Genomic DNA, 26,407 nt, shown 5'->3' on the forward strand with positions numbered 1-26,407 from the left:
TCTCTTTAAATAATGGATTACATTTTAGCTGATCAGGTAAACCATATAGAATGCCAGAGTTAGGGAGGCCAGAACAGGTAGACATAGAAGTTGAAGATACACTAACAGAACACATGGTTAACCAAACCCGTATGTCCGAGACTTTGTGTCCAACAGGTGAATTACAGGAGAAGATGATTCACTCAATCCAACCAGGAGACTGGGTGTGGATCCAGTCCCTGAGGAGAAAAGAACTGGAAGCAGCCACGGTGGGAGGGCCCATACCAAGTGTTCCTGGTAATAGCCTTCGTGGTGAGAATAGCTGAAAGAGCTACCTGGGTTCATATCACACATTGCGGGAGGGTAAGACACATTGAAACTGTCGAACAATCACAGAGTTAGGAGAAGAACCGAATACCAATAAGGTTCAGGGGTTACCTCTCTAACAAAGATTCCCTAACCCGCCCGATCCTCACTGTGTGCGTTCATAGAAGTGAAAGTGTGGGTTGGCCTCTAGCCAGTGATATATTCTCCGGGAGGGGGTGGGGCTTTACAGGGGTACTGGTCAGTCTGAGCTGTCTGATTTTGGGAGCCATATTCCTAATACACCATGAACCACTCGAGAAGTCAGAAAGTTGTAACTTGACCCATAGTGTAGAAGATGAGGAGTTTTTATGGCCTAGGTACAAAAGGTCACTCGATCTGGATAAAAAGGAAGTGAGAGTAGAGTTAGGGAAGGATGTCTCAATACATAGTCTCCCCTTCTGTGTAGATCCCGGTGTAACTCATGGAATCAGGTCATAGCTCACACAGAGAGAGAAGGCTATGTCAATCCACACACCCAATATAGAAACAGATGGAGTATAGTGAAGGCCAGGGTTTTTGACTGCAATCCAGAGCAAGGGAAGTATTGCTTGAAGATAGGAATGACCATTAAAAGCATAAAGAAAGAGGATTTAGGATTATGGTATGTTGGCCTTGACCAGACCATTGTCGACACTGCGGTACCATTCCGAGTAATAGAGGTTAGGACAGGAGATAGTTCTACCGCCAGCCAGAATACCAGTTGTTCCCCTGATAAAATGGACATTACCCGTGTAGTCATCCAGAGCCAAGGACCGGTGAGGATAATTCAGATGAAAGATCTTAAGGAAGTGATTGAGGTGGAGACTTGGTTTGGGGATTCCAACCTATGGCTGGAATGGATTCAGTATACAGCTAGATCAGTAGCTAAAGAAGAAGGTTATGCCTGCGCAACAGCCAAACTTCAGTTGACAACCATCCCCTTTCTACCCGATGGAATTAATTTACCAAGGGGAATGGCCTGTATGGTAAAGCTGTTCATGAAGGCAAGGAAGCCAGACAGTTGCACTGATCTGCATTATCTGTATCCTATGTGCCCATTAGATCCAGACTTCCCCCTTTCACAGTCGCAGGAGGAGACTATTATTGTGTGGCTCGACACAACACACACGGATGGAACGTTGGGGAAGTAAGAACATGCAATAGGACAGAGAATGTTACAACTGACGAGACAATGAGGGACCTGACTGGGTGGTTGAGTTCCGAGGACTTTAGTAAGATAAAAAGGCCGAGAGCGGATGTCTGGTGGTTGTGTGGAGGTATGAAGCTGTGGCCAAACCTGCCTGCAAATTGGACTGGTTTTTGTGCATTGGTACAGTTAGGCATGCCCTTCACCCTTATACAACACAAAGACCTAGTGCCAGGTGAAAGAGAGGGGAGGAGTGCTCCGTCAGGGTCCTTTGATGATAGAATTTACATTGATAGCATTGGGGTTCCAAGGGGGGTGCCTGATGAGTTTAAAGCTAGGAATCAGATATGGGCTGGATTGGAATCAAGTCTTTTTTGGCGGTCGACTCTCAATAAAAATGTGGATTGGATAAATTACATTTATTATAACCAACAGCGTTTCATCAACTATACCAGAGAGGCAATTCAAGGGTTAGCTGAACAGACAGCTGCGACCACTTTGATGGTATTGCAGAATAGAATAGCTTTGGATATGTATTTTGGCTGAAAAGGGTGGTGTGTGTGTGATGTTCGGATCTGAATGCTGTACTTTCATCCCTGAGAACACATCCAGATGGATCAATGACCAAGGCCCTGGCCGGTATAAACAATTTAGCTCAGGAGTTAGCAGAAAATTCTGGGGTGGACATGGCACTCACGGGATGGTTTGATAGTACGTTAGGAAAATGGAAAAAGGTTGTAATCACGGTGTTGTGGGCTGCTTTTACCTGTATGACTGTGTTGATATTATGTGGTTGTTGTTTGGTCCCTTGTGCGAGAGGTCTCATTTCCAGGGTTCTGGAGAGATCGATGACGGAACAGATGGTGAGATATGGACCGATTCCAAGTTCAGACCAGTGGGATGACAAATACCTACCGCCGAGCCTGGTGGAGGAGTCATTCAATTATGAGGAGCCCATGTTAGACGAGACCATCTTTAATGTTTAGGAAGACTGTTTCTCTAAATGAAGGTCATAGCAAAAATCCTAATCTGAAGAGTTATGACTGGACATAGGCTTAGAACAGTCATTGATAATTATGTAATGAAAATACATGTATTCGTTTTCTTTGATCTAGTTTGATTTTGTGTGACATTTCCGAATCCAGTAAAAATAGATGTGTTATAGTGTATGTGAAATATTTTGCCAATAGGGTGGATTGTAATGGAAATATAATGAAATAATCCTCTGTTTTCAATAAAGAGGGTGTAGAAGGCCAAGAAATGGTCAGAGAGGGCACTTCCTGTACACAATCTTCTCAGGTTTTGGCCTGCCATATGAGTTCTGTTATACTCACAGACACCATTCAAACAGTTTTAGAAACTTTAGGGTGTTTTCTATCCAAATCAAACAATTATATGCATATTGTAGTTTCTGGGCAGTAGTAATAACCAGATTAAATCGGGTATGTTTTTTATCCGGATGTGAAAATACTGCCCCCTACCCTAGAGAGGTTAAGAACTGCTGTGTCGACGGCTGCATTTTAAATCAAATCAAATCAAATGTATTTATATAGCCCTTCGTACATCAGCTGATATCTCAAAGTGCTGTACAGAAACCCAGCCTAAAACCCCAAACAGCAAGCAATGCATGTGAAAGAAGCACGGTGGCTAGGAAAAACTCCCTAGGAAAAACTCCCAAGAAAGTCAAAAACCTAGGAAGAAACCTAGAGAGGAACCAGGATATGAGGGGTGGCCAGTCCTCTTCTGGCTGTGCCGTGTGGATATTATAACAGAACATGGTCAAGATGTTAAAATGTTCATAAATGACCCGCATGGTCAAATAATAATAAAATAATAATAATCATAGTAGTTGTCGAGGGTGCAACAAGCACGTCCGGTGAACAGGTCAGGGTTCCATAGCCGCAGGCAGAACAGTTGAAACTGGAGCAGCAGCACGGCCAGGTGGACTGGGGACAGCAAGGAGTCATCATGCCAGGTGGTCCTGAGGCATGGTCCTAGGGCTCAGGTCCTCCGAGAGAAAGAAAGAAAGAAAGAAAGAAAGAAAGAAAGAAAGAAAGAAAGAAAGAAAGAAAGAAAGAAAGAAAGAAAGAGAGAATTAGAGAGAGCATATTTAAATTCACACAGGACACCGGATAAGACAAGAGAAATACTCCAGATGTAACAGACTGACCCTAGCCCCCCGACACAAACTACTGCAGCATAAATACTGGAGGCTGAGACAGGAGTGATCAGAAGACACTGTGGCCCCATCCGATGATACCCCCGGACAGGGCCAAACAGGCAGGATATAACCCCACCCACTTTGCCAAAGCACAGCCCCCACACCACTAGAGGGATGGTTCCAACCACCAACTTACCGTCCTAAGACAAGGCCGAGTATGGCCCACAAAGATCTACGCCATGGCACAACCCAAGGGGGGGCGCCAACCCAGACAGGAAGACCACGTCAGTGACTCAACCCACTCAAGTGACGCACCCCTCCCATGGACGGCATGGAAGAACACCAGTAAGCCAGTGACTCATCCCCTGTAATAGGATTAGAGGCAGAGAATCCCAGTGGAGAGAGGTGAACCGGCAAGGCAGAGACAGCAAGGGCAGTTCGTTGCTCCAGCCTTTCCGTTCACCTTCACACTCCTGGGCCAGACTATACTTAATCATAGGACCTACTGAAGAGATAAGTCTTCAGTAAAGACTTTAAGGTTGAGACCGAGTCTGCGTCTCTCACATGGGTAGGCAGACCATTCCATAAAAATGGAGCTCTATAGGAGAAAGCCCTACCTCCAGCCGTTTGCTTAGAAATTCTAGGGACAATTAGGAGGCCTGCGTCTTGTGACCGTAGCGTACGTGTAGTTATGTACGGCAGGACCAAATTGGAAAGATAGGTAGGAGCAAGCCCATGTAATGCTTTGTAGGTTAGCAGTGAAATTTAACATTATGTTTTCGAATGACATCCCCAAGAGGTAAAATATATAGTGAAAACAATAGTGGTCCTAAAACGGAACCTTGAGGAACACCGAAATTTACAATTGATTTGTCAGAGGACAAACCATTCACAGAGACAAACTGATATCTTTCCGACAGATAAGATCTAAACCAGGCCAGAACTTGTCCATGTAGACCAATTTGGGTTTCCAATCTCTCCAAAAGAATGTGGTGATCGATGGTATCAAAAGCGGCACTAAGATCTAGGAGCACGAGGACAGATGCAGAGCCTCGGTCTGACGTCATTAAAAGGTCATTTACCACCTTCACAAGTGCAGTCTCAGTGCTATGATGGGGTCTAAAACCAGACTGAAGCGTTTCGTATACATTGTTTGTCTTCAGGAAGGCAGTGAGTTGCTGCGCTACAGCTTTTTCTAAAATATTTCAGAGGAATGGAAGATTCGATATAGGCCAATAGTTTTTTATAATTTCTGGATCAAGATTCGGCTTATTCAAGAGAGGCTTTATTGCTGCCACTTTTAGTGAGCTGTGTCAATCTTGCCGCATATCTAAACAATGACTTAGGTAGTATTGGTAACTTATCATGATACCAAATACCGTCCTTATATAAATTGCTCCTAACTTCTCCCATTTCGAAATCCCTTTCACTTGTGCTCTAGACTGACAATTTTAATATAGCTTTGTCTATGTTTACTTCCTCTTTTAAGAACTGCTGTGTCGACGGCTGCGGTTTAAGACCTGCCTTTTTCGTTTCCGCATCTGCTTTTCTGTTGTTGTTACTGACACTATCTGTCCCTCTAATGTGGGCCTCACATTTACAAATAGCTAACTTTTCTGGCAAAAGTACAGCATCTAATAGATTCAAAATCAACTGAGCGTGTGTAATAGGTTTCCCAGAAGTGGTTACCATTCCCCTGTTTCTCCATTGGGCTGCAAATATGTGTACTGTGTTAAATGCATAGGCACTGTCTGTGTAAATAGTAATAAGTTTTCCTGTCCCTAACTGACACGCACTGGTAAGTGCTACTATTTCTGCTTATTGTTCTGAATAGTTTCTCGGTAACGGCTCTGCTTCCAAGACCTCTGTGTCTGTAACTATAGCATATCCTGTCGCATTAGTGCCATCATTGTTCTTTCTTGATGATCCATCTACAAACATAGTCAGTTCCCCATCAGGTAAAGCTAGATAAGTCAAATCGGGTCTTGGTAAGACAACTTTCTCAGTTTCTGTTACACAATCATGTGGGCTGCCATCTGTTGCAATAGGAACTAATGTTGAGGTGTTCAGAGTAGTACAACATCCTATTGTCAAATTAGGCATGTTCAAAAGAATTATCATATGAGACAAATGTCTAGCTGGTGACATGTAAGCCATCTTATGTTCTAACAACAGTATGGATACGGCATGAGGAGCTTTTAAAGTCAAATCATGATAGAGCACAACAGATGCCGAGTCCTCAACTGCCTGAGCTGCTGCCACCACAGACTGCAAACATAGTGGCATGGCTTGGGCTACTTCATCTAATCGGGAGGAATAGTAAGCAATAGGCCTATTTTTTTCCCCCGTGTCTCTGGGTCAGTACTGATGTCATGAACCCCTCCCTACAGTCTACTTTCTGGGTAAAGGGGCGATCATATCTGGGAAACGCCAGTACTGAGCTAGATGTTAATAACTTTTTAATGTTTAAAAACTGATTTTCAGCCTCATCTGTCCACTTGATCTTATCTTTTGCTGCCATAGCTTTACCATATATCAACTCACTAAGCTTCCCTGTATGTAATGCAAAATGGGGTATCCACGCACGGCAATAGTTAATCATTCCAAGAAAACTCATCATTTGTTTCTTATTGAGTGGTTTAGGTGCTTCTACGATGGCTGTCTTTCTGGTAGAATTAAGTGTTCTCCCTTCTTGAGTTATAGTGTGCCCCAAATAGATAACTTCCTCCTGCCAGAGTTGCAACTTCCTCTTGCTGACTTTATGACCTTGTTCTGCTAAGAATACTAACAGTCTGCCTTACAGCCCTCCTGAGAAGGATTCGTAAAATATCATTTTCATAAATCAAAATTTAGCTTCCTTCGGGGCTCAAATTTTCCTAAATTACTAATATTTACTTTTAATAAAATCTATAATTTGACTTCAGGACTACTTACACTAAAATAACTCCTTTAATTAACCCCACATCAATGGGTCCTTGGGACCCTAACATGGAGGGTACCGCTTTTAACTCTTCTTCCTGTTCCTAAGTTAAAAACAAATCATCCTGACATTAACCTGCTATGGCTAGGGGGCAGTATTTTCACGGCTGGATAAAAAACGTACCCGATTTAATCTGGTTACCACTCCTACCCAGTAACTAGAATATGCATATACTTATTACATATGGATAGAAAACACCCTAAAGTTTCTAAAACTGTTTGAATGGTGTCTGTGAGTATAACAGAACTCATTTGGCAGGCAAAAAACTGAGAAGGTTTCATGCAGGAAGTGGCCTGTCTGACAAGGTGTCGTTCTTCTTGTCTCTGTTTATTGAAGAGTGAGGATCTTAGCTGTCCCGTGACATTTCCTACGGCTGCCATAGGGTCTCAGAAGGTGGTAAAAAGCTGAATCGTGGCTTTGCAGTCTCTGGCTGAAACAAAGTAGCGCGTTTGGGTAGTGGCTGGTTACAGTACTGTGAGACTCAGGCTCGTGCCCGCGTCGACCGAAAGCTTTGTTTACTTTCCTCTGTTTAGCTAAATGGACATTCCCGGTCGGAATATTATCGCTTTTTTACGAGAAAAATGGCATAAAAATTGATTTTAACCTGTTGGGGCTAGGGGGCAGTATTTGCACGGCTGGATAAAAAAATGTACCCGATTTAATCTGGTTACTAATCCTACCCAGTAACTAGAATATGCATATACTTATTATATATGGATAGAAAACCCTCTAAAGTTTCTAAAACTGTTTGAATGGTGTCTGTGAGTATAACAGAACTCATTTGGCAGGCAAAACCCTGAGACATTTTCTGACAGGAAGTGGATACCTGATGTGTTGTATTACCTTTAAACCTATGCCATTGAAAAACACAGGGGCTGAGGAATATTTTGGCACTTCCTATTGCTTCCACTAGATGTCACCAGCCTTTACAAAGTGTTTTGAGTCTTCTGGAGGGAGATCTGACCGAACAAGAGCCATGGAACGATGATGGCCCATTAGACACCTGGCGCGCGAGTTCATGTTGGGTACCCTCATTCCAATACGTTATAAAAGAGAATGCATTCGTCCACCTTGAATATTATTCATGTTCTGGTTAAAAAAGGCCCTAATGATTTATGCTATACAATGTTTGACATGTTTGAACGAACGTAAATATATTTTTTCCCCTCGATCATGAAGTGAAGTCCGGCGGGCTTAGATCATGTGCTAACAAGACGGAGATTTTTGGACATAAATGATGAGCTTTTTTGAACAAAACTACATTCGTTATGGACCTGTGATACCTGGAAGTGACATCTGATGAAGAGAATCAAAGGTAATGGATTATTTACATAGTATTTTCGATTTTAGATCTCCCCAACATGACGGCCAGTCTGTATCGCAACGCGTATTTTTCTGGGCGCAGTGCTCAGATTATTGCAAAGTGTGATTTCCCAGTAAGGTTATTTTTAAATCTGGCAAGTTGATTGCGTTCAAGAGATGTAAATCTATAATTCTTTAAATGACAATATAATATTTTACCAATGTTTTCTAATTTTAATTATTTAATTTGTGGTGTTGACTTGACTGCCGGTTATTGGAGGGAAACGATTTCCTCAACATCAATGCCATAGTAAAACGCTGTTTTTGGATATAAATATGAACTTGATAGAACTAAAAATGCATGCATTGTCTAACATAATGTCCTAGGAGTGTCATCTGATGGAGATTGTAAAAGGTTAGTGCATCATTTTAGCTGGTTTTATGGTTTTGGTGACCCTGTCTTTGAATTGACAAAACATTACACACAGCTATTGTCAATGTACTCTCCTAACATAATCTAACTTTATGCTTTCGCCGTAAAGCCTTTTTGTAAATCGGACGACGTGGTTAGATTAAGGAGATGTTTATCTTTCAAAGGGTGTAAGATAGTTGTAAGTTTGAGAAATTTGAATTATGACATTTAATTGTTTTCAAATTTGGCGCTCTTGATATTTCACCTGTTGTTGATAGGGTGTACCAGGGGTGGGACGCTTGCCCTAGTGCCGCAATTTTAGCAAACACAGAAAGGGGCCTATATTTGAGACCAAAAGTCGTCTGGCACACTGCTTAGAGGTTCAACAACATGAATAACTTATTTCTAGCCTACAATCATCAATGTCACTACGAATGTGAAAACAAGACAAAATATGACTATTCTTGCTCATTTTAAGGCAAATATCAAATAATTTTAACATTCATTACAGACGTCAATTGTTGTCCAACATCATGGCTCCGCTGTTGGCATCACCTTTTACAGTGGATTACCGCTGTTGTGGGCCTTTAATCATCTGTCTGACTTTGTTGTTCACACAGGAGAGATATGGCACTATCGTGGATCCTCTGGGGAGCCTCAACAACCTCTTGATGCTGAAGAGGCAGAGAAGAGTCTCTCCACATTAGAACACCTCAATAAACACCTGCAGAGACCCACAGGGAAGAAAACTCACTGCTGCTCTGACTGTGGGAAGAGATTCACCTCCCCATCAGGCATTAAAATTCATCAGAGAACACACACAGGAGAGAAACCTTATAGCTGTACTCAATGTGGGAAGAGTTTTGGTCTATCTGGAAATATGACTGCACACCAGAGAACACACACAGGAGAGAAACCTTATAGCTGTGATGAATGTGGGAAGAGTTATGTTAAATCTAGCACTCTGACTCTACACCAGAGAACACACACAGGAGAGAAACCTTATAGCTGTGGTCAATGTGGGAAGAGTTTTGTTCAATCTGGCGAACTGAAGATACACCAGAGAACACACACAGGAGAGAAATCGTATAGCTGTGATCAATGTCGGAAGTGTTTTACTACATCTAGATGTCTGACTTTACACCAGAGAACACACACAGGAGAGAAACTTTATAGCTGTGGTCAATGTGGGAAGAGTTTTACTACATCTGGCACTCTGACTCGACACCAGAGAACACACACAGGAGAGAAACTTTAACTGTGGTCAATGTGGGAAGAGTTTTACTACATCTAGATATCTGACTATACACCAGCGGAGACACACAGGAGAGAAACCTTATAGCTGTGATATATGTGGGAAGAGATACTCTGATAAAAGATCTCTGATCAAACATCAGAAAATACATACAGGAAGGAATTGTTTCATGATGTCAATGAAATGAAATCTCACAATGTGGAATGTTTTAACATTGTAGTAGGAGTATTTTAATGATGTCACAATGTAGAACCCTAAATGTTTGTCCCCTGTTCTATTGATTTCAACATGATATGGATATTAGCCTCAGGGGGGAAATCCAGGCTCTGAAATGGAAGAGTTACTATTTATGAGATTTAACAAAAAGTGACTAACACAAAAAGAGTTGTTACACTTACCATGTTGGTGACCCACTTGAATCAAAACGCAACACTTCAAAATGTAGTGAGCTGTTTTCTACAAATTGTCCTCTAACCAGGGATGTACACATTATTCCCAGATTCCGTGTGGTTTTTGAGCTGTTCGTTTTAACAGGACGTGTAAACTCATCTTCCTCCTTTCGCACAATTGTTGCCAGCAGCATACCACCCTGCATCCCACTGCTGGCTTGCTTCTGAAGCTAAGCAGGGTTGGTCCTGGTCAGTCCCTGGATGGGAGACCATATGCTGCTGGAAGTGGTGTTGGAGGGCCAGTCGGAGGCACTCTTTCCTCTGGTCTAAACAATATCCCAATGCCCCAGGGCAGTGACTGCCCAGTGTAGGGTGCCGTCTTTCGGATGGGACGTTAAACGGGTGTCCTGACTCTCTGAGGTCATTAAAGATCCCATTGCACTTATTGTAAGAGTAGGGGTGTTAACCCCGGTGTCCTGGCTAAATTCCCAATCTGGCCCTCATACCATCACGGCCACCTAATCATCCCCAGCTTACAATTGGCTCATTCATCCCCCTCCTCTCCCCTGTAACTATTCCCCAGGTTGTTGCTGTAAATGAGAATGTGTTCTCAGTCAACTTAACTGGTAAAACAACGGTAAAAAGAAAAAAAAATCCACATGACATCGATGAGTTATGACAAATAGGTGTTGTGTTCCTTTGTTTAGGGACCCCTAAATTTAAATGCATCACTCCAAAATGTAGCTGACTGTCTTCTGCAGGTTGTCCTCTAACCAGTGAGGTAAAATATATCTCCATTTCCATGTGTTTTTTGTTTTGTTGTGTTAGTTTCAAGAGCAGGTTCAACCTGATTTCCCCCCAAATGGATATAAGATTTGTGTTTTGCGTTTAGCTAGTGCGTTGCTATGGATCTTTATTTATTTTGACTGCATGTTTTTCCGTATTGGAGATGAGTTTTGTTTGGGCTTGTTCCAAGGAGACGAGAGTTCTAGAAGCTAGTGGGATTTAGAAAGAGGATAGTTCTAGAAGCTAGTGGGATTTAGGAAGAGGAGAGTTCTAGAATCTAGTGAGTTTTAGGAAGACGAGAGTTCTAGAAGCTAGTGGGATTTAGAAAGAGGAGAGTTCTAGAAGCTAGTGAGTTTTAGGAAGACGAGAGTTCTAGAAGCTAGTGGGATTTAGAAAGAGGAGAGTTCTAGAAGCTAGTGAGTTTTAGGAAGACGAGAGTTCTAGAAGCTAGTGGGATTTAGAAAGAGGAGAGTTCTAGAAGCTAGTGAGTTTTAGGAAGACGAGTGTTCTAGAAGCTAGTGAGTTTTAGGAAGACGAGTGTTCTAGAAGCTAGTGGGTTTTAGGAAGAGGAGAGTTCTAGAATCTAGTGAGTTTTAGGAAGACGAGAGTTCTAGAAGCTAGTGGGATTTAGGATTCTATAGAAAGAAAAAGGAGAAACAAATAATCCTATTGTATATTATTATTTAGAAATACGTGGTTTTTTCTTGTTTTTAATTGTTGACATCCAGTAGACACCATGTTTCTATTGGTGAAGGTGAAGCATTGTAGTTGATTATAATGTGAAATGGAAGTTGTTTTCTGTTGGTGGTGAGCAAACTTTTCCAACAAAAATATAGGATATATTTGTTGTCTTAAGGTGTTACAGGCTTTGGTTTTTCCATTTATGTTTTGAAGTTGGACTTTAGCACGTCTAGCTCGTTAGCCCGTCTAGCTCGTTAGCCCGTCTAGCTCGTTAGCACGTAGGACGCACTGATTGGTGTCACCTCGTTAGTCAGTATGTGTTACACCTGTGCTGGCTTGTCCATCTCGTTAGTGGGAAGGTGTTTCACCTGAGCTGGTCCAGGTTCTATTTAAGAGTGTCTGGCCCAGTGCTCCAGTTGTCTTGATACATGTGGAGAGTCAACACCTTTAGTTGTTCCACCTTTTTTGTCTTTAAGTTCGATGTGGATATGTCTTTTGTTTTCCTCTTCTTGGGCAGATTTAGTGGGTCTCATGGTGGGTGTCTTTTAGGTCCCAGTTGTTGTTACTAGTCAACTTCCAGTGGACACCCCCATAGTGTCTTTCAGAGCCCCTCCTAAAAAACAAGCTTATATTTTGGGTTGGATGTTGCATCCAATTAATATTTTAATCAATGGATTTTCCTTAGAATGCTAATTCGTCTTTCAGTTGTTAATCTTATGTTTGTTGTGGTAAATATTTCTGTTTATTTTCATTGTTTTATTATTTTTTCCTGTGAAGCATCCATGTCTGAAATGTGCTGTATAAATAAAGCTTGATTTGAACATATTGCAAAAGAAATGAACCCAATGACTGACAATCAACAGACTCTTGCTAAACCAATGAACAAATATGTGCAAAAGCAACACATCTTTATCCATCTTAGTATGAAAAACAGTATAAAGTCAGTACATCTCCCACTATGTCAAAATAGTGCTGGTATGTACGTTTAGTATCACTTTTCAACCAACCCAGTGCATTTGTTGAAGATAAATGTTTAATTCAACAATATGTCAAAGGATTCAACTACTGCAAACTGAAACAAACAAATGGATCAAACAGATCAATCCCACTTTTCCAGCCTGCTGAAGGCGTGGTGGAGTGGTAAACACCACCCCCGGCTCTACCAGGGGCTTGAGGTGGTCTCCCACAGCTCTGCTTATGTCATGTTCTGTGGCCTTGTCGTTCCATTTATTGACTGACCCTGCAACACAGAAACACATTTAGTCATATTATATAAAACACTCAAAGTAATGGATATGGAGCATCTATGGCCTCAGTTACACCTGGCACCTAAATGTGACTTCTGTCATCTGATCACTCCAAGCTGCATTAGGTTCAGATCTACCAGGATGAGCCTTTGACATAGTCTGGATGCAGTCAGGCCACTGAATATGCATCAGCAATGTAAAGAGATGGGGTGCATGAGGGGAAAAGTACATTTGACACAAATGACCTTCATAATATCAAAGAACAAATGTGTGTGCCTGAGGGGAAATTAACTTCATACAGCCAAGAGGGGTGAGAAATTACACCAATATCAGTGGACAATTTGCACTAATGTAAATAAACATAGATGGAACATATCACCTTTTGCTGATGTGATGAACCGCTAAGGGGACATAAATATTTACCATCTAAACCATGTGTGACCTCTCACCTCTCTGGTTGTAGAAGTGGTCTTCCTAACCAGTCCCTCAACAGCTCTCTGACTGAGCTCCACCCTCACTGGGTCTTCAGAGGAGAGGAAGGCTGAGGAGGGATGGAAGGATGAATGGATCAGTCAGTCAATAAAGTGTAGAGCTGCTGTCTATGCTGTCTGACAAAATCACTATTTTAGTAGTTCATTAAAGTAAATAAGGCTTTATGACTGCTGAATACCAACTATCAATCACTTAGATCATGTATTTTCAGGTAGAGATACATCCTTGGGACGTCCATAGCCCGTTGAAGTTGACATTTAAAATGGTTAAGGTAGGGGTTAAGGTTAGGGTTTAGGGTAGGGATGTCCCAAGGATCCCAGATAGCATTGACCATTGTGCATTCTTCTGTCTCTTTTACATAGCAGGTGATGAGTTCTGACTTCTGAACTTGAAAATATTAAATATCCTTATTATGTGAAATTGAATGAAACAATAATGTATGTTGATGCTAATATGATGTACAATATTCCATGATGTTTCTATATGATAACAATAGAGTAATATATTTAATATGATGTACAATATTCCATGATGTTTCTATATGATAACAATAGAGTAATATATTTAATATGATGTACAATATTCCATGATGTTTCTATATGATAACAATAGAGTAATATATTTAATATGATGTACAATATTCCATGATGTTTCTATATGATAACAATAGAGTAATATATTTAATATGATGTACAATATTCCATGATGTTTCTATATGATAACAATACAGTAATATATTTAATATGTCATATATTTTTTATGACACACCCCTCACTATTGTCATTGGTTGCACTAATTGCACTGTTTGTCTACATAACCTGGTTCAAGTATTGATGACATCACCCTGAGGAAGGCACAGTGATGCTGAAACGTTGGTAAATACCCATTCAATTGCTGGGAGTTTATACATGGAGTGTGCGACTTTATTTATTTTGATAGTTTATAGTTTATTCGCCGTTAGTCAGCACCTCCTCACAAACTATTTTTCTGGGTGTGCGCCAGCTCATGTTTTTTAACCTGTTAGGGGTAGGGGGCAGTATTTACACGGCCGGATAAAAAACGTCCCTGATTTAATCTGGTTATTACTGCTGCCCAGAAACTAGAATATGCATATAATTTCCTTTGGAGAGAAAACACCCTCAAGTTTTTAAAACTGTTTGAATGGTGTCTGTGAGTATAACAGAACTCATATGGCAGGCAAAAACCTGAGAAGATTCTGTACAGGAAGTGCCCTCTCTGACCATTCCTTGGGCTTCTTGACTCTCTTTATTGAAAACTTAGGATCTTTGCTGTAACGTGACACTTCCTACGGCTCCCATAGGCTCTCAGAACTCGGGGAAAAAGCTGAATGATGTCTTTGCAGCCCCTGGCTGAAAAACATTAGCGCCTTTGGTAAGTGGTCTATCAGAGGACAATGAGACTGAGGCGCGTGCATGAGGCGACACCATGTTTTTTATTTTCTCTCTCTTTATACTAAAACACGATTTCCCGGTCGGAATATTATCGCTTTTTTACGAGAAAAATGGCATCAAAATTGATTTTAAACAGCGGTTGACATGCTTCGAAGTACGGTAATGGAATATTTAGAAATGTTTTGTCACGAAACGCGTCGGGCGCGTCACCCTTATTTACCCTTCGGATAGTGTCTTGAACGCACGAACAAAACAGAGGATATTTGAACATAACTATGGATTATTTTGAACCAAACCAACATTTGTTATTGAAGTAGAAGTCCTGGGAGTGCATTCTGACGAAGAACAGCAAAGGTAATAGCATTTTTCTTATAGTAAATCTGACTTTGGTGAGGGCTAAACTTGGTGGGTGTCTAAATAGCTAGCCCTGTGATGCTGGGCTATCTACTCAAAATATTGCAAAATGTGCTTTCACCGAAAAGCTATTTTAAAATCGGACATAGCGAGTGCATAAAGGAATTCTGTATCTATAATTCTTAAAATAATTGTTATGTTTTTTGTGAACGTTTATCGTGAGTAATTTAGTAAATTCACAGGAAGTGTTCGGTGGGAATGCTAGTTCTGAACGTCACATGCTAATGTAAAAAGCTGGTTTTTGATATAAATATGAACTTGATTGAACAAAACATGCATGTATTGTATAACATAATGTCCTAGGATTGTCATCTGATGAAGATCATCAAAGGTTAGTGCTGCATTTAGCTGTGGTTTGGGTTTATGTGACATTATATGCTAGCTTGAAAAATGGGTGTCTGATTATTTCTGGCTGGGTACTCCGCTGACATAATCTAATGTTTTGCTTTCGTTGTAAAGCCTTTTTGAAATCGGACAGTGTGGTTAGATTAACGAGAGTCTTGTCTTTAAAATGGTGTAAAATAGTCATATGTTTGAGAAATTGAAGTAATAGCATTTCTAAGGTATTTGAATATCGCGCCACGGGATTACACTGGCTGTTGCGTAGCCCAGAGAGGTTTTTTAAGGGTAGGTAACAACACACCCGCCACGCTGATCCTCAACACAGGGGCCCCTCTGGGGTGCTGCTCAGTCTCCTCCTGTACTCCCTGTTCACTCATGACTGCACGGCCAGGCACGACTCCAACACCATCATTAAGTTTGCCCATGCCACAACAGTGGTAGGCCTGATCACCAACAACGATGAGACAGCCTATAGGGAGGAGGTCAGAGACCTGGCCGTGTGGTGCCAGGAAAACAACCTCTCCCTCAACGTGATCAAGACAAAGGAGATGATTGTGGACTACAGGAAAAGGAAGACAGCACGCCCCCATTCTCATCGACGGGGCTGTAGTGGAGCAGGTTGAGAGCTTCAAGTTCCTTGGTGTCCACATCACTAACAAACTATCATGGTCCAAGCACACCAAGATAATCGTGAAGAGGGCACGACAAAACCTATTCCTCCTCAGGAGACTGAAAAGATTTAGCATGGGTCCTCAGATCCTCAAAAGCTTCTACAGCTGCACCATCGAGAGCATCCTGACTGGTTGCATCCCTGCCTGGTATGGCAACTGCTCTGCCTCCGACCGCAAGGCACTACAGAGGGTAGTGCGTACAGCCCAGTACATCACTGGGGCCAAGCTCCCTGCCATCCAAGACCTCTTTACCAGGCGGTGTCAGAGGAAGGCCCCCCCCCCCCACTCTCTGTTATCATCTATGCATAGTCACTTTAATAACTCTACCTACATGTACATATTCACCGTCTCACCTCATACTGTATCGGAGCAGCAGCAGCTGACTGCCCAGTTCAACATCAGTTCACCGTCTCACCTCATACTGTATTGGAGCAGCAGCAGCTGACTGCCCAGTTCAACATCAGTTCACCGTCTCACCTCATACTGTATTGGAGCAGCAGCAGCTGACTGCCCGGTTCAACATCAGTTTACCGTCTCACCTCATACTGTATTGGAGCAGCAGCAGCTGACTGCCCAGTTCAACATCAGTTCACCGTCTCACCTCATACTGTATTGGAGCAGCAGCAGCTGACTGCCCAGTTCAACATCAGTTCACCGTCTCACCTCATACTGTATTGGAGCAGCAGCAGCTGACTTGATCGTTGATACTAATCATCATGTTTGAATCTGAGAGTAAATAGAGCCGACTACACTCTAAAAATGAAGGGTTCAACTGGAGTTGTTCTCAGATCCCCTAAGAACCGTAGGGTTCTTGGTCAATGAAAAACAGCCCCAAAAGGTTCTTCAAAGAACTTGTTAGAAGGTGGGTTCATCGAGGAACCTCCGTTGTTGCTGGACTTCTTCCGGGAACTTCGCAATTACAACTGAAAACGATGGTGACAAGTTTGGATGCGACAACAGTTAAAAAGGTTAAGTTGGGTTGATGTTTGGCTCTGAATATGTCTCGAAATAATGTATTATAATAATATAACATACTAATAATGAATAACGAAGACAATGATGGTTTTCTGTGAATATCTTCCATAACGTTACTATAGTTAATGAACGTAAATATTAGAAAGCCGGGTTTGACCGTCGGCGTTGTATGAGCTACAGTACAGTACCGTTAGCTAGCTAGCTAACGTTATGTCCTAACTAGGCACAACTAGGTTTGGATTATTTCCTCAACTATATTCTTTCCCATATATTGTATATCGTTTCCATAAAGCCAACATGGCTTTACACTCATTAACGTAAGTTTGCAATCTAGAGCAGTTTTCACTTTTGTGATAATGAACTAGCTAACGTTAGCTTCGTTAACTAACTAACTAACTAATTAACTAAGTAAGGACGGTGACCTGTCCAGACCAGATGTTACAACGAACTGAATCGTCAATGGAGGTCTTCCTCTTTATATAGCCTGCTACAGCATGCAATACTATTAACTCACAAGGGGGCATAACGTTACATGTACAATACTATCCCATTTTGGAAACGTTACATGGATAATACTATCCCATTTTGGAAACGTTACATGTACAATACTATCCCATTTTGGAAACATTACATGTACAATACTATCCCATTTTGGAAACATTACATGTACAATACTATCCCATTTTGGAAACGTTACATGTACAATACTATCCCATTTTGGAAACATTACATGTACAATACTATCCCATTTTGGAAACGTTACATGTACAATACTATCCCATTTTGGAAACATTACATGTACAATACTATCCCATTTTGGAAACGTTACATGTACAATACTATACCATTTTGGAAACGTTACATGGACAATACTATCCCATTTTGGAAACGTTACATGTACAATACTATCCCATTTTGGAAACGTTACATGTACAACACTATCCCATTTTGGAAACGTTACATGTACAATACTATCCCATTTTGGAAACGTTACATGTACAATACTATCCCATTTTGGAAACGTTACATGTACAATACTATACCATTTTGGAAACTTTACATGTACAATACTATCCCATTTTGGAAACGTTACATGTACAATACTATACCATTTTGGAAACGTTACATGGACAATACTATCCCATTTTGGAAACGTTACATGTACAATACTATCCCATTTTGGAAACGTTACATGTACAATACTATCCCATCTTGGAAACGTTACATGGACAATACTATCCCATTTTGGAAACGTTACATGTACAATACTATCCCATTTTGGAAACGTTACATGTCCGCCCCCTTGTGGAGGGAAATTAATATCTTGATGGTAGCTGTAGATGGGATTCAAATGCATAATGGTATTAATACAGTGTCTAGACTACCTCTTTTGTATAAATGCCCTTCAGAATCCAAACACAGTATTGCCACGCAGCAAAATGTTGAGTATAATCTTTCAAGTCAGCCTGATAAAATATTGAACAATTTGTGTACAAAGATATCTTGAAATGTGATATTAGGCCTTTATGGCAGTACTGTTACTGTATGGCAGTACTGTATTGGCTAGTGCTTTCTCCAATATGTTCTTCTATTTTACATTACATTGTATCTTTCAATATTTATTTAATATATATATTTAGTTTTTTTTAAAGACTATTCTTTGACACATTTTCTCTTCCTTTGAAACTCTTATAGGACAGAACATGGACACAATGCAATTGGGATCAAGAAGAAGGTACAGATATGTTGTAGGACAGCTGCATTTGAAGTGTACATTTAACCTACATAGCAGTCAATACAAAGTGAAATCTATTAGCATACAAATGTGTGCAAATGATCTTTTCAGATCTTCTCAGAAATGAATCAAGTCCATGGAATGGATATAGACAAAAAGAGAATTCAAGGACTATCAGAGGTAGAGAGGCGAGGCAGGGGTGAGGACATCATCCTGCTATTTTGACAGTCCCTGAAGGACAATACAGAAGAGGGATTTGCTCTTATTCCTTCACTTTCTCTAATGAATTTTGTAATAAAATTATCAAGTGTAGTAAGATCATTGCTTTACTTTACTAGGACTGGAGACCACAGCAGCGATTCTGCTCTTGCCCTACCTCTTCAATGAGGACCCGAGTGGCCTTTATGTCCGTGACAAGGTATGTCTATGCACCAATCATCTGTTTCTTCATAAACATAGGTGTGCATGCTTATATAAAACTACAGCTGAACATTTGTTATGTTCTTTGTTAATTGTATGTGTTTTAATCTTTTCTTACTTTTGTTGACACAGATTTCACTGCTCTTCACTCCTTTACTGCACATCGGTGGAAATCCATTTCACCATGAGAGTGAAATCCCGCTGGCCTTTGATGGGGAGAACATCCAGGCCCTCGAGGACGTCCCCATGGGACTTGGGGCTCTGCTACGGCTGGATGTTTTATTTTATGTTAAATTTCCCCAAAATGTCAGAAAAACACTTATGTTGTTAAGTTACTGTGTTCTGGGGATCAGAGAATTTGGGGTGAAGTTACCAGGGCCGGTCATAAAGATGGCAAACTTCCTAACATAACTAAGTGGATACGATATACACACTAAAGCTGAAAAAAATCTGTATTTAGCATCAAGTCTACAATATTGTTAGTTTACCTGTGATTCATTTTTAATGTTGTTTTTATTGTTTTTATTGTACATTATTATTATTTGTTTTTAAATGTCATGAAAATCACTATACAAAGTAAATGTATTATTTATTATGGTCTGACATGTCTGCAGAAATGTTGCAATTTGGTAATGTGTTGTGTTTTGTAAATATTAATTCACATTTGTGGTGCCACTAAATAAACAATGAATTATTTAAATCCATAGTCAATTTTGTTATTATTATTAAAATGCTTTTATAATGGAGGGAGGGTGGACAGGGAGTTTAAAAAATGAACCCCAAAAGGTTCTTTGAGGAACCATGATAAGGGGTTCTTCAAATAACTTATAGGGGTTCCCACAAAATGTTCTTCAAATAACTTTTAGGAGTTCCCCCACAGTTTCAGTTTGAAGAACCCCTAAAGGATACTCCAGGAACCTTTACTTTTTAGAGTGTATATTGATAAAAGTCACCTTGTCCGAGAGACATTTACATAGTTATACACAGCCCAATTTGGGATGACTCTTTTAGGGCGAAATAGCGGCCACAACAGACAGACCTGATATCGACCATAATTCAACGTCCTTTGGACGTCACGTGCTGACTGGGTATGACCAAAGTTATTCTATTTATCTACACTTTGAAGTACATTTTTACAGTATAATAAATGTTTATGATGCCACATCGCTCGTTTTCAAAGGGAGTCGTTGGTTTTTAGGAGCAGTTGCTTTTGAGCTTTTTGTCTGAAAGTATTTTCTCAACTGCGATACCAACTCCAGTCAGCAGATGGCGATGTGTGTCTTTCAGGTGATTCTGCCACTGTGACGTATAATCTAGTGGACGGGACGCTTCTTCAACATCAACAGCTAGTCAGCCACCTTTGTACACTCTAACTTTATGGAAAAAGGTTTATTCAATAAATCTAGCAACTCCTCTCATACTGGGAAGAACCCCCCACAGGCCTTAAGGGCAGTTTTTATTTCAAATGTAGTAGCCGGATGGAGAAAATCCAATAAGCGTTTTATAGTTACATCGTTAGGGTAACTTACCCTAAAGTGGACACACTCCCATCAGTTTCTGAGACAACTGCCCAGACTTTGTAGACTGTTTAATAATGCTTAAACCTCATCTTTATCAAATGATCCATTAAAGATACCAACTCAAAGCCTACGTTCGTCTACATATGGGTTGTTTAAATTGTATCTAATTATATTCCCAGTATTACTTCATCAAATCTCTAGTAATCGATTATACACACATACAATTCATCATATATTCACAGAATCCATATAAAACATAAGAAATTCTCAGGTAGTCACGACAACCATTCCATTTGCTTTTTCAAGGACTCTCCATAGCAACGAAGCATCTCTCCAAACATCCTCCCAGCAGAACCAAAAATAAACTTTAGTTTCCCAGACAATGACCATGGGATCCTCAACGGTTCTCTAACCTCCCAGAGACCACGGCAAAATCAAGCCTCCCAGGAACTATAGACCTTCCGCTGCTTTCTAAAATATCATCCCGCTTATTATCCACATTTCAATCATCTGATTAAGCATATTTCTATATGTTACTATCCAAACGTCAGATTAAGACTCATTTCCACAGTCACACAACTCTCATATCACAGTCGCACAACTCTCATATCACAGTGTCGTGGACGAATCAGAATTAGTTGGGTAACATAGATAATTAAGATGTTTTATTAATATAATATGCTTATTTGAGGTACTTGTCATTAGAAAGTGTCCATTGGACTCTGGTGTCTTTTCAGTTGCACGTCTCCCTTAGCTGGGGCTCAGACACTTGGGGCCCAGAGAGGGGAGAGGTCAGACTTGTTGTCATGGGAATGAAGTCTTTACCTTTTTCTTAAACCATGTGAAGGGATGGCGTGATTAATGGGGAACCAATGACTTGTCTGTGAGCAAGTCACTCCCTCCTTTTCTTTATTGGGGGGAGGATTATGGCAGTAAATGGACCCTTGTATGTCCTCTCTTAGATCTCGCACTTATCCTGTGATAATATATGGCCTAGAGCCTCACTCCCCAGTGAGCCTGTCCAGGAGTAGGGTCAAGAGGGGGTTTGCTTGAGATGGGAGTATCTAGAGTTGACAATTGATATATGCCATTGGATGAAATTGTGTTTTTGTTCAATACCGTAACAGGGAGGGACAGTTCTACGGGGACCAGATACTGGTCTATATAATGAACCCTGTTGACATAGCAGTTACTGTCTGATGTGTTTTATTGATATCTGTCATACAAAACTTAACCTTTGTGAACTGTTACTAAGTATCTGTGGTTTGTCAATGTACGTTGAAGGGGGTGTATCGTTGCTATAAAAGATCCCTGTAGCCATTCTGTCATCACCTTCCTGGTTCATTCGAGAGAGTGTATTATTGAAGGTCAAGAACTTTTGCAAAAGTATCTTAAGTATTAAAGATGTAGTTTAACTCGGACTGGTGTGTTTGTAACTCCTCATTTGGTAATGCGGAAATTAGCCACCACAACAGTCACACAACTCTCATATCACAGTCACACAATGCTATTCCCAAACATACCTAATCAATTAGTTGTTTTTCAACAATATTTTAACCTGCAGGAATATTTCCACATTTCTATCTCATGGTTAGTTCCTAGGATAATGCAACTCATACATTTTTCATTACTTCTAAAATGGGGTACAGGTTTAAAATAATTACAGGTTTAGAATAAGTACAGGTTTAAAACAAGTTTCCATAAAGCCAACATGGCTTTACTCTCATTAACATAAGTTTCCAATCTAGAGCAGTTCTCACTTTTGTGATAATGAACTAGCTAACGTTAACTAACTATTACAGGTTTAAATCAAGTATATGTTTAAAATAATTACAGGTGCACCTTACTAGCTTATACTATATCATAAATGGTCTTAACTAGTAAACACAGATTCTAGTTTTCATTCAGTTCACAGATGGCTGGCTGGGCTTTACACCTCCAAGGCGGCGGCGGCGCGCCCCCCCCCCCCCACCCAGGAATACACACTCAGAGCCTAAAAACTCCACTTTGCGTGCTTCGCTCACATTCTTTTTTTTTTTTTAACTACGTTCGAGATGTGGTATCCACTCGGCTCGCTGCCTCTCAGATCAAAGGTGGGTCCATTTGTTCTGTTCCCGCAGTGTGGTCTCCCTGAGATCCCAAGTTAGAGGGATCCCTGGTGCACCATTTACCCAGGTCACCAGGAGCGGTCACCAAGTGAAGATTCACATCCCCAAATGTGGTGATTAATTTCTTTAACATCAAATGAGGAGACAAACTTATCACACAAGTCAGAGTTATACTTAAACTAAATCTTTATTAACTTATTAATAAGGGAGCAGGTCAATACAACACGCAAATATAGGGTGAATCAATTGAGTGCTCTACGATAATGATGGCTGGTCGACGAATCACCCCCAGATGACTCGTTGAGAACCACGATACAAAAGTACTTTAAAGCCAAGATACACCCCTTTCAACCTAAATGACCAACAACAGATGTATAGAACGGGTCACAAGGTTAAGATTTGTATGAAAGATGCTTCTAATTCTCAGCAGACAGTATCTGCTGTAAAAACAGTACTCTTTGTGTAGAGACCAGGGTCTGGCCCTGGGGTCATCTCTCCCTGGTACCATATAGAACAGAAACATTAACTCATGTTCTGGAATGCGGTCTCTTTAGGTTTAATCACCCAAAAGACATTGTAAATCTCCTGTCAGTGTTTTCTCCCAGAGGCCCATCCTCAGTAGAACACAGACATAATAGTTATAAGAACCCTCTATTCTGTTGCATAAAACAACCATTTGATGCAATAAAAGTATTATAACAAAGTTGCAGTTTTGCTCTCTCAGTGTCCACTGAAAGTTGACTAGTAACAACAACTGGGACCTAAAAGACACCCACCATGAGACCCACTAAATCTGCCCAAGAAGAGGCAATCAAAAGAAAAACCCACACCAAACTTAAAGACAGGAAGCAAACCAAAAAGGTGGAGCAACTAAAGGTGTTGACTCTCCACATGTATCAAGACAACTGGAGCACTGGGCCAGACACTCTTAAATAGAACCTGGACCAGCTCAGGTGAAACACCTTCCCACTAACGAGATGGACAAGCCAGCACAGGTGTAACACATACTGACTAACGAGGTGACACCAATCAGTGCGTCCTACGTGCTAACGAGCTAGATGTGCTAACGAGCTAGACGTGCTAACGAGCTAGACGGGCTAACGAGCTAGACGGGCTAACGAGCTAGACGTGCAAAAATCCAAACCTCAAAACATAAATGGAAAAACCAAAGACTGTAACACCTTAAGAGAATGCTCACCACCAACAGAAAACAACTTCCATTTCACATTATAATCAACTACAATGCTTCACCTTCACCAATATAAACATGATGTCTACTGGCTGTCAACAATTAAAAACAAGAAAAAAACGTATTTTTTCCCCCCACTAGCTTCTAGAACTCTCGTACCCTTGGAACAAGCCCGAACAAAACTCATCTTTAATACGGAAAAACGTGCAGTCAAAATAAGATCCATGGCAACTCACTGGCTAAACGCAAAACACAAATCTTTTTGACTGTCCAACCTTGAGACAATCAGAAACTAAATTGTCCTCGCCATGGACACAAGCACCAGAAACACTGTTGTTTTGACAAGTAGCAATAAATCACTGATATCGATTAGGGGGGAAATCAGGTTGTACGTGATGTTGAAACTAACACATCTAAAAAAACACATGGAAATGGGAGATATATTTTACCTCACTGGTTAGAGGACAACCTGCAGAAGACAGTCAGCTACATTTTGGAGTGATGCATTTAAATGTAGGGGTCACTAAACAAAGGAACACAACACTTATTTGTCATAACTCATTGATATCATGTTGAAATCAATTGCGTGAGAGGAGGGAGATGAGGTTGCACGTCCTGTTAAAACTAACAGCTCAAAAACCACATGGAATCTGGGAGTAATGTGTACATCCCTGGTTAGAGGACAACTGGTAGAAAACAGCCAGATACATTTTGAAGTGTTGCATTTTGATTCAAGTGGGTCAACAACGTTGTAAGTGTAACACAGAGCTCTTTTTTTGTCCGTTATTTTTGTGTTAGTCACTTTTTTGTTAAATCACATAAATAGTAACTCTTCCATTTCAGAGCCTGGATTTTCCCCCTGAGGCTAATATCCATATCATGTTGAAATCAATAGAACAGGGGACAAACGTTTAGGGTTCTACATTGTGACATCACTAAAATACTCCTTCTACAATGTTAAAACATTCTACATTGTGAGATTATATCATTGATATCATGAAACAACTCCTTCATGTATGTATTTTCTGATGTTTGATCAGATAACTTTTATCAGAGTATGTCTTCCCACATTGAGTACAGCTATAAGGATTATGTCCTGTGTGTCTTCTCTGGTGCAAAGTCAGCTGGCTAGATGTAGTAAAACTCTTCCCACATTGATCACAGCTATAATGTTTCTCTCCTGTGTGTGTTCTCTGGTGTACTATCAGGCTGTTTAGCTGATTAAAACTCTTCCCACATTGATCACATTTAAAAGCTTTCTCTCCTGTGTGTGTCCTCTGGTGTACTACCAGGCTGTTTAGCTGATTAAAACTCTTCCCACATTGATCACAGCCATAAGATTTCTCTCCTGTGTGTGTTCTCTGGTGTATAGTTAGATAGCTAGATGTAGTAAAACTCTTCCCACATTGACTACAGCGATAAGGTTTATCTCCTGTGTGTGTCCGTTGGTGTACTATCAGGCTGTTTAGCTGAGTAAAACTCTTCCCACATTGATTACAGCTATATGGTTTCTCTCCTGTGTGTATTCTCTGATGTGATTTCAGGGTTTGTAGCCGAATAAAACTCTTCCCACATTGATCACAGCCATAAGATTTCTCTCCTGTGTGTGTTCTCTGGTGTATAGTTAGATAGCTAGATGTAGTAAAACTCTTCCCACATTGACTACAGCGATAAGGTTTATCTCCTGTGTGTCCCCGCTGGTGTACTATCAGGTTGCTTAGCTGAGTAAATCTCTTCCCACATTGATCACAGCCGTAAGGTTTCTCTCCTGTGTGTGTTCTCTGGTGTCTAGTTAGATTGCTAGATGTAGTAAAACTCTTCCCACATTGATCACAGCTATAAGGTTTCTCTCCTGTGTGAATTCTTTGATGTATTTTAAGGTCTGATGAAGTGAATCTCTTCCCACAGTCAGAGCAGCAGTGAGTTCTCTTCCCTGTGGGTCTCTGCTGGTGTTTCTTGAGGAGTTCTGATCTGGAGAGACTCTTCTCTGCCTCGTCAGCATCATGAGGTTGTTGAGGCTCCACAGAGGATCCACGACTGTCCCGCCTCTCTCCTGTGTGAACAACAAAGTCAGACAGATGGTTAAAGGCCCACAACAGCAGAAATCCACTATTTATTTGAGGTAAAGGGTGATGTCCAGAGCGTACCCATGAAACTGTACAACAATTGTCATCTGTTAAATTTGAAAATTAAGACAGTCAAGATAGCAACAATAGTCTTATTTAGTCTTGTTTTCACATTAGTAGTAACATCGATGATTGTAGGCTAGAAATAAGTTATTCAAGTTGTTGAAACTCTAAGCAGTGTGCCAGACGACTTTTGGTCTCCAATAAAGGCCTTTTTCTGTGTTTGCTAAAATTGCAGCACGAGGGCAATTTGATTGCAGAAACTCCTCCCTGCTAATGAGGAAACCACTAGTTATGGATGTAGTATATCTGGTAATGA

General features: G+C 40.7%; 1 protein-coding gene and 1 pseudogene across 1 annotated transcript; one reads left to right on the forward strand and one right to left on the reverse strand.

Annotated features, from left to right (window-relative positions):
* LOC145866982 (uncharacterized) overlaps nt 1-9,827 on the forward strand; it is a 29,672-nt pseudogene extending 19,845 nt beyond the window's left edge.
* Nucleotides 9,828-24,181: 14,354 nt separating this feature from the next.
* Nucleotides 24,182-26,113, reverse strand: LOC145866983 (uncharacterized). The gene is made up of 2 exons (XM_082971038.1): nt 26,110-26,113; nt 24,182-26,015 (listed from the first exon to the last, which is right to left on the reverse strand). Exons 1-2 carry the CDS (start codon nt 26,111-26,113, stop codon nt 24,973-24,975), a joined length of 1,047 nt encoding a protein of 348 aa, XP_082827164.1. The 3' UTR covers nt 24,182-24,972.
* Nucleotides 26,114-26,407: the final 294 nt, after the last annotated feature.

Source organism: Salmo salar, unplaced genomic scaffold, assembly GCF_965601325.2.
Source record: "Salmo salar unplaced genomic scaffold, fSalSal1 ptg000152l, whole genome shotgun sequence".
Classification (NCBI taxonomy): domain Eukaryota; kingdom Metazoa; phylum Chordata; class Actinopteri; order Salmoniformes; family Salmonidae; genus Salmo; species Salmo salar.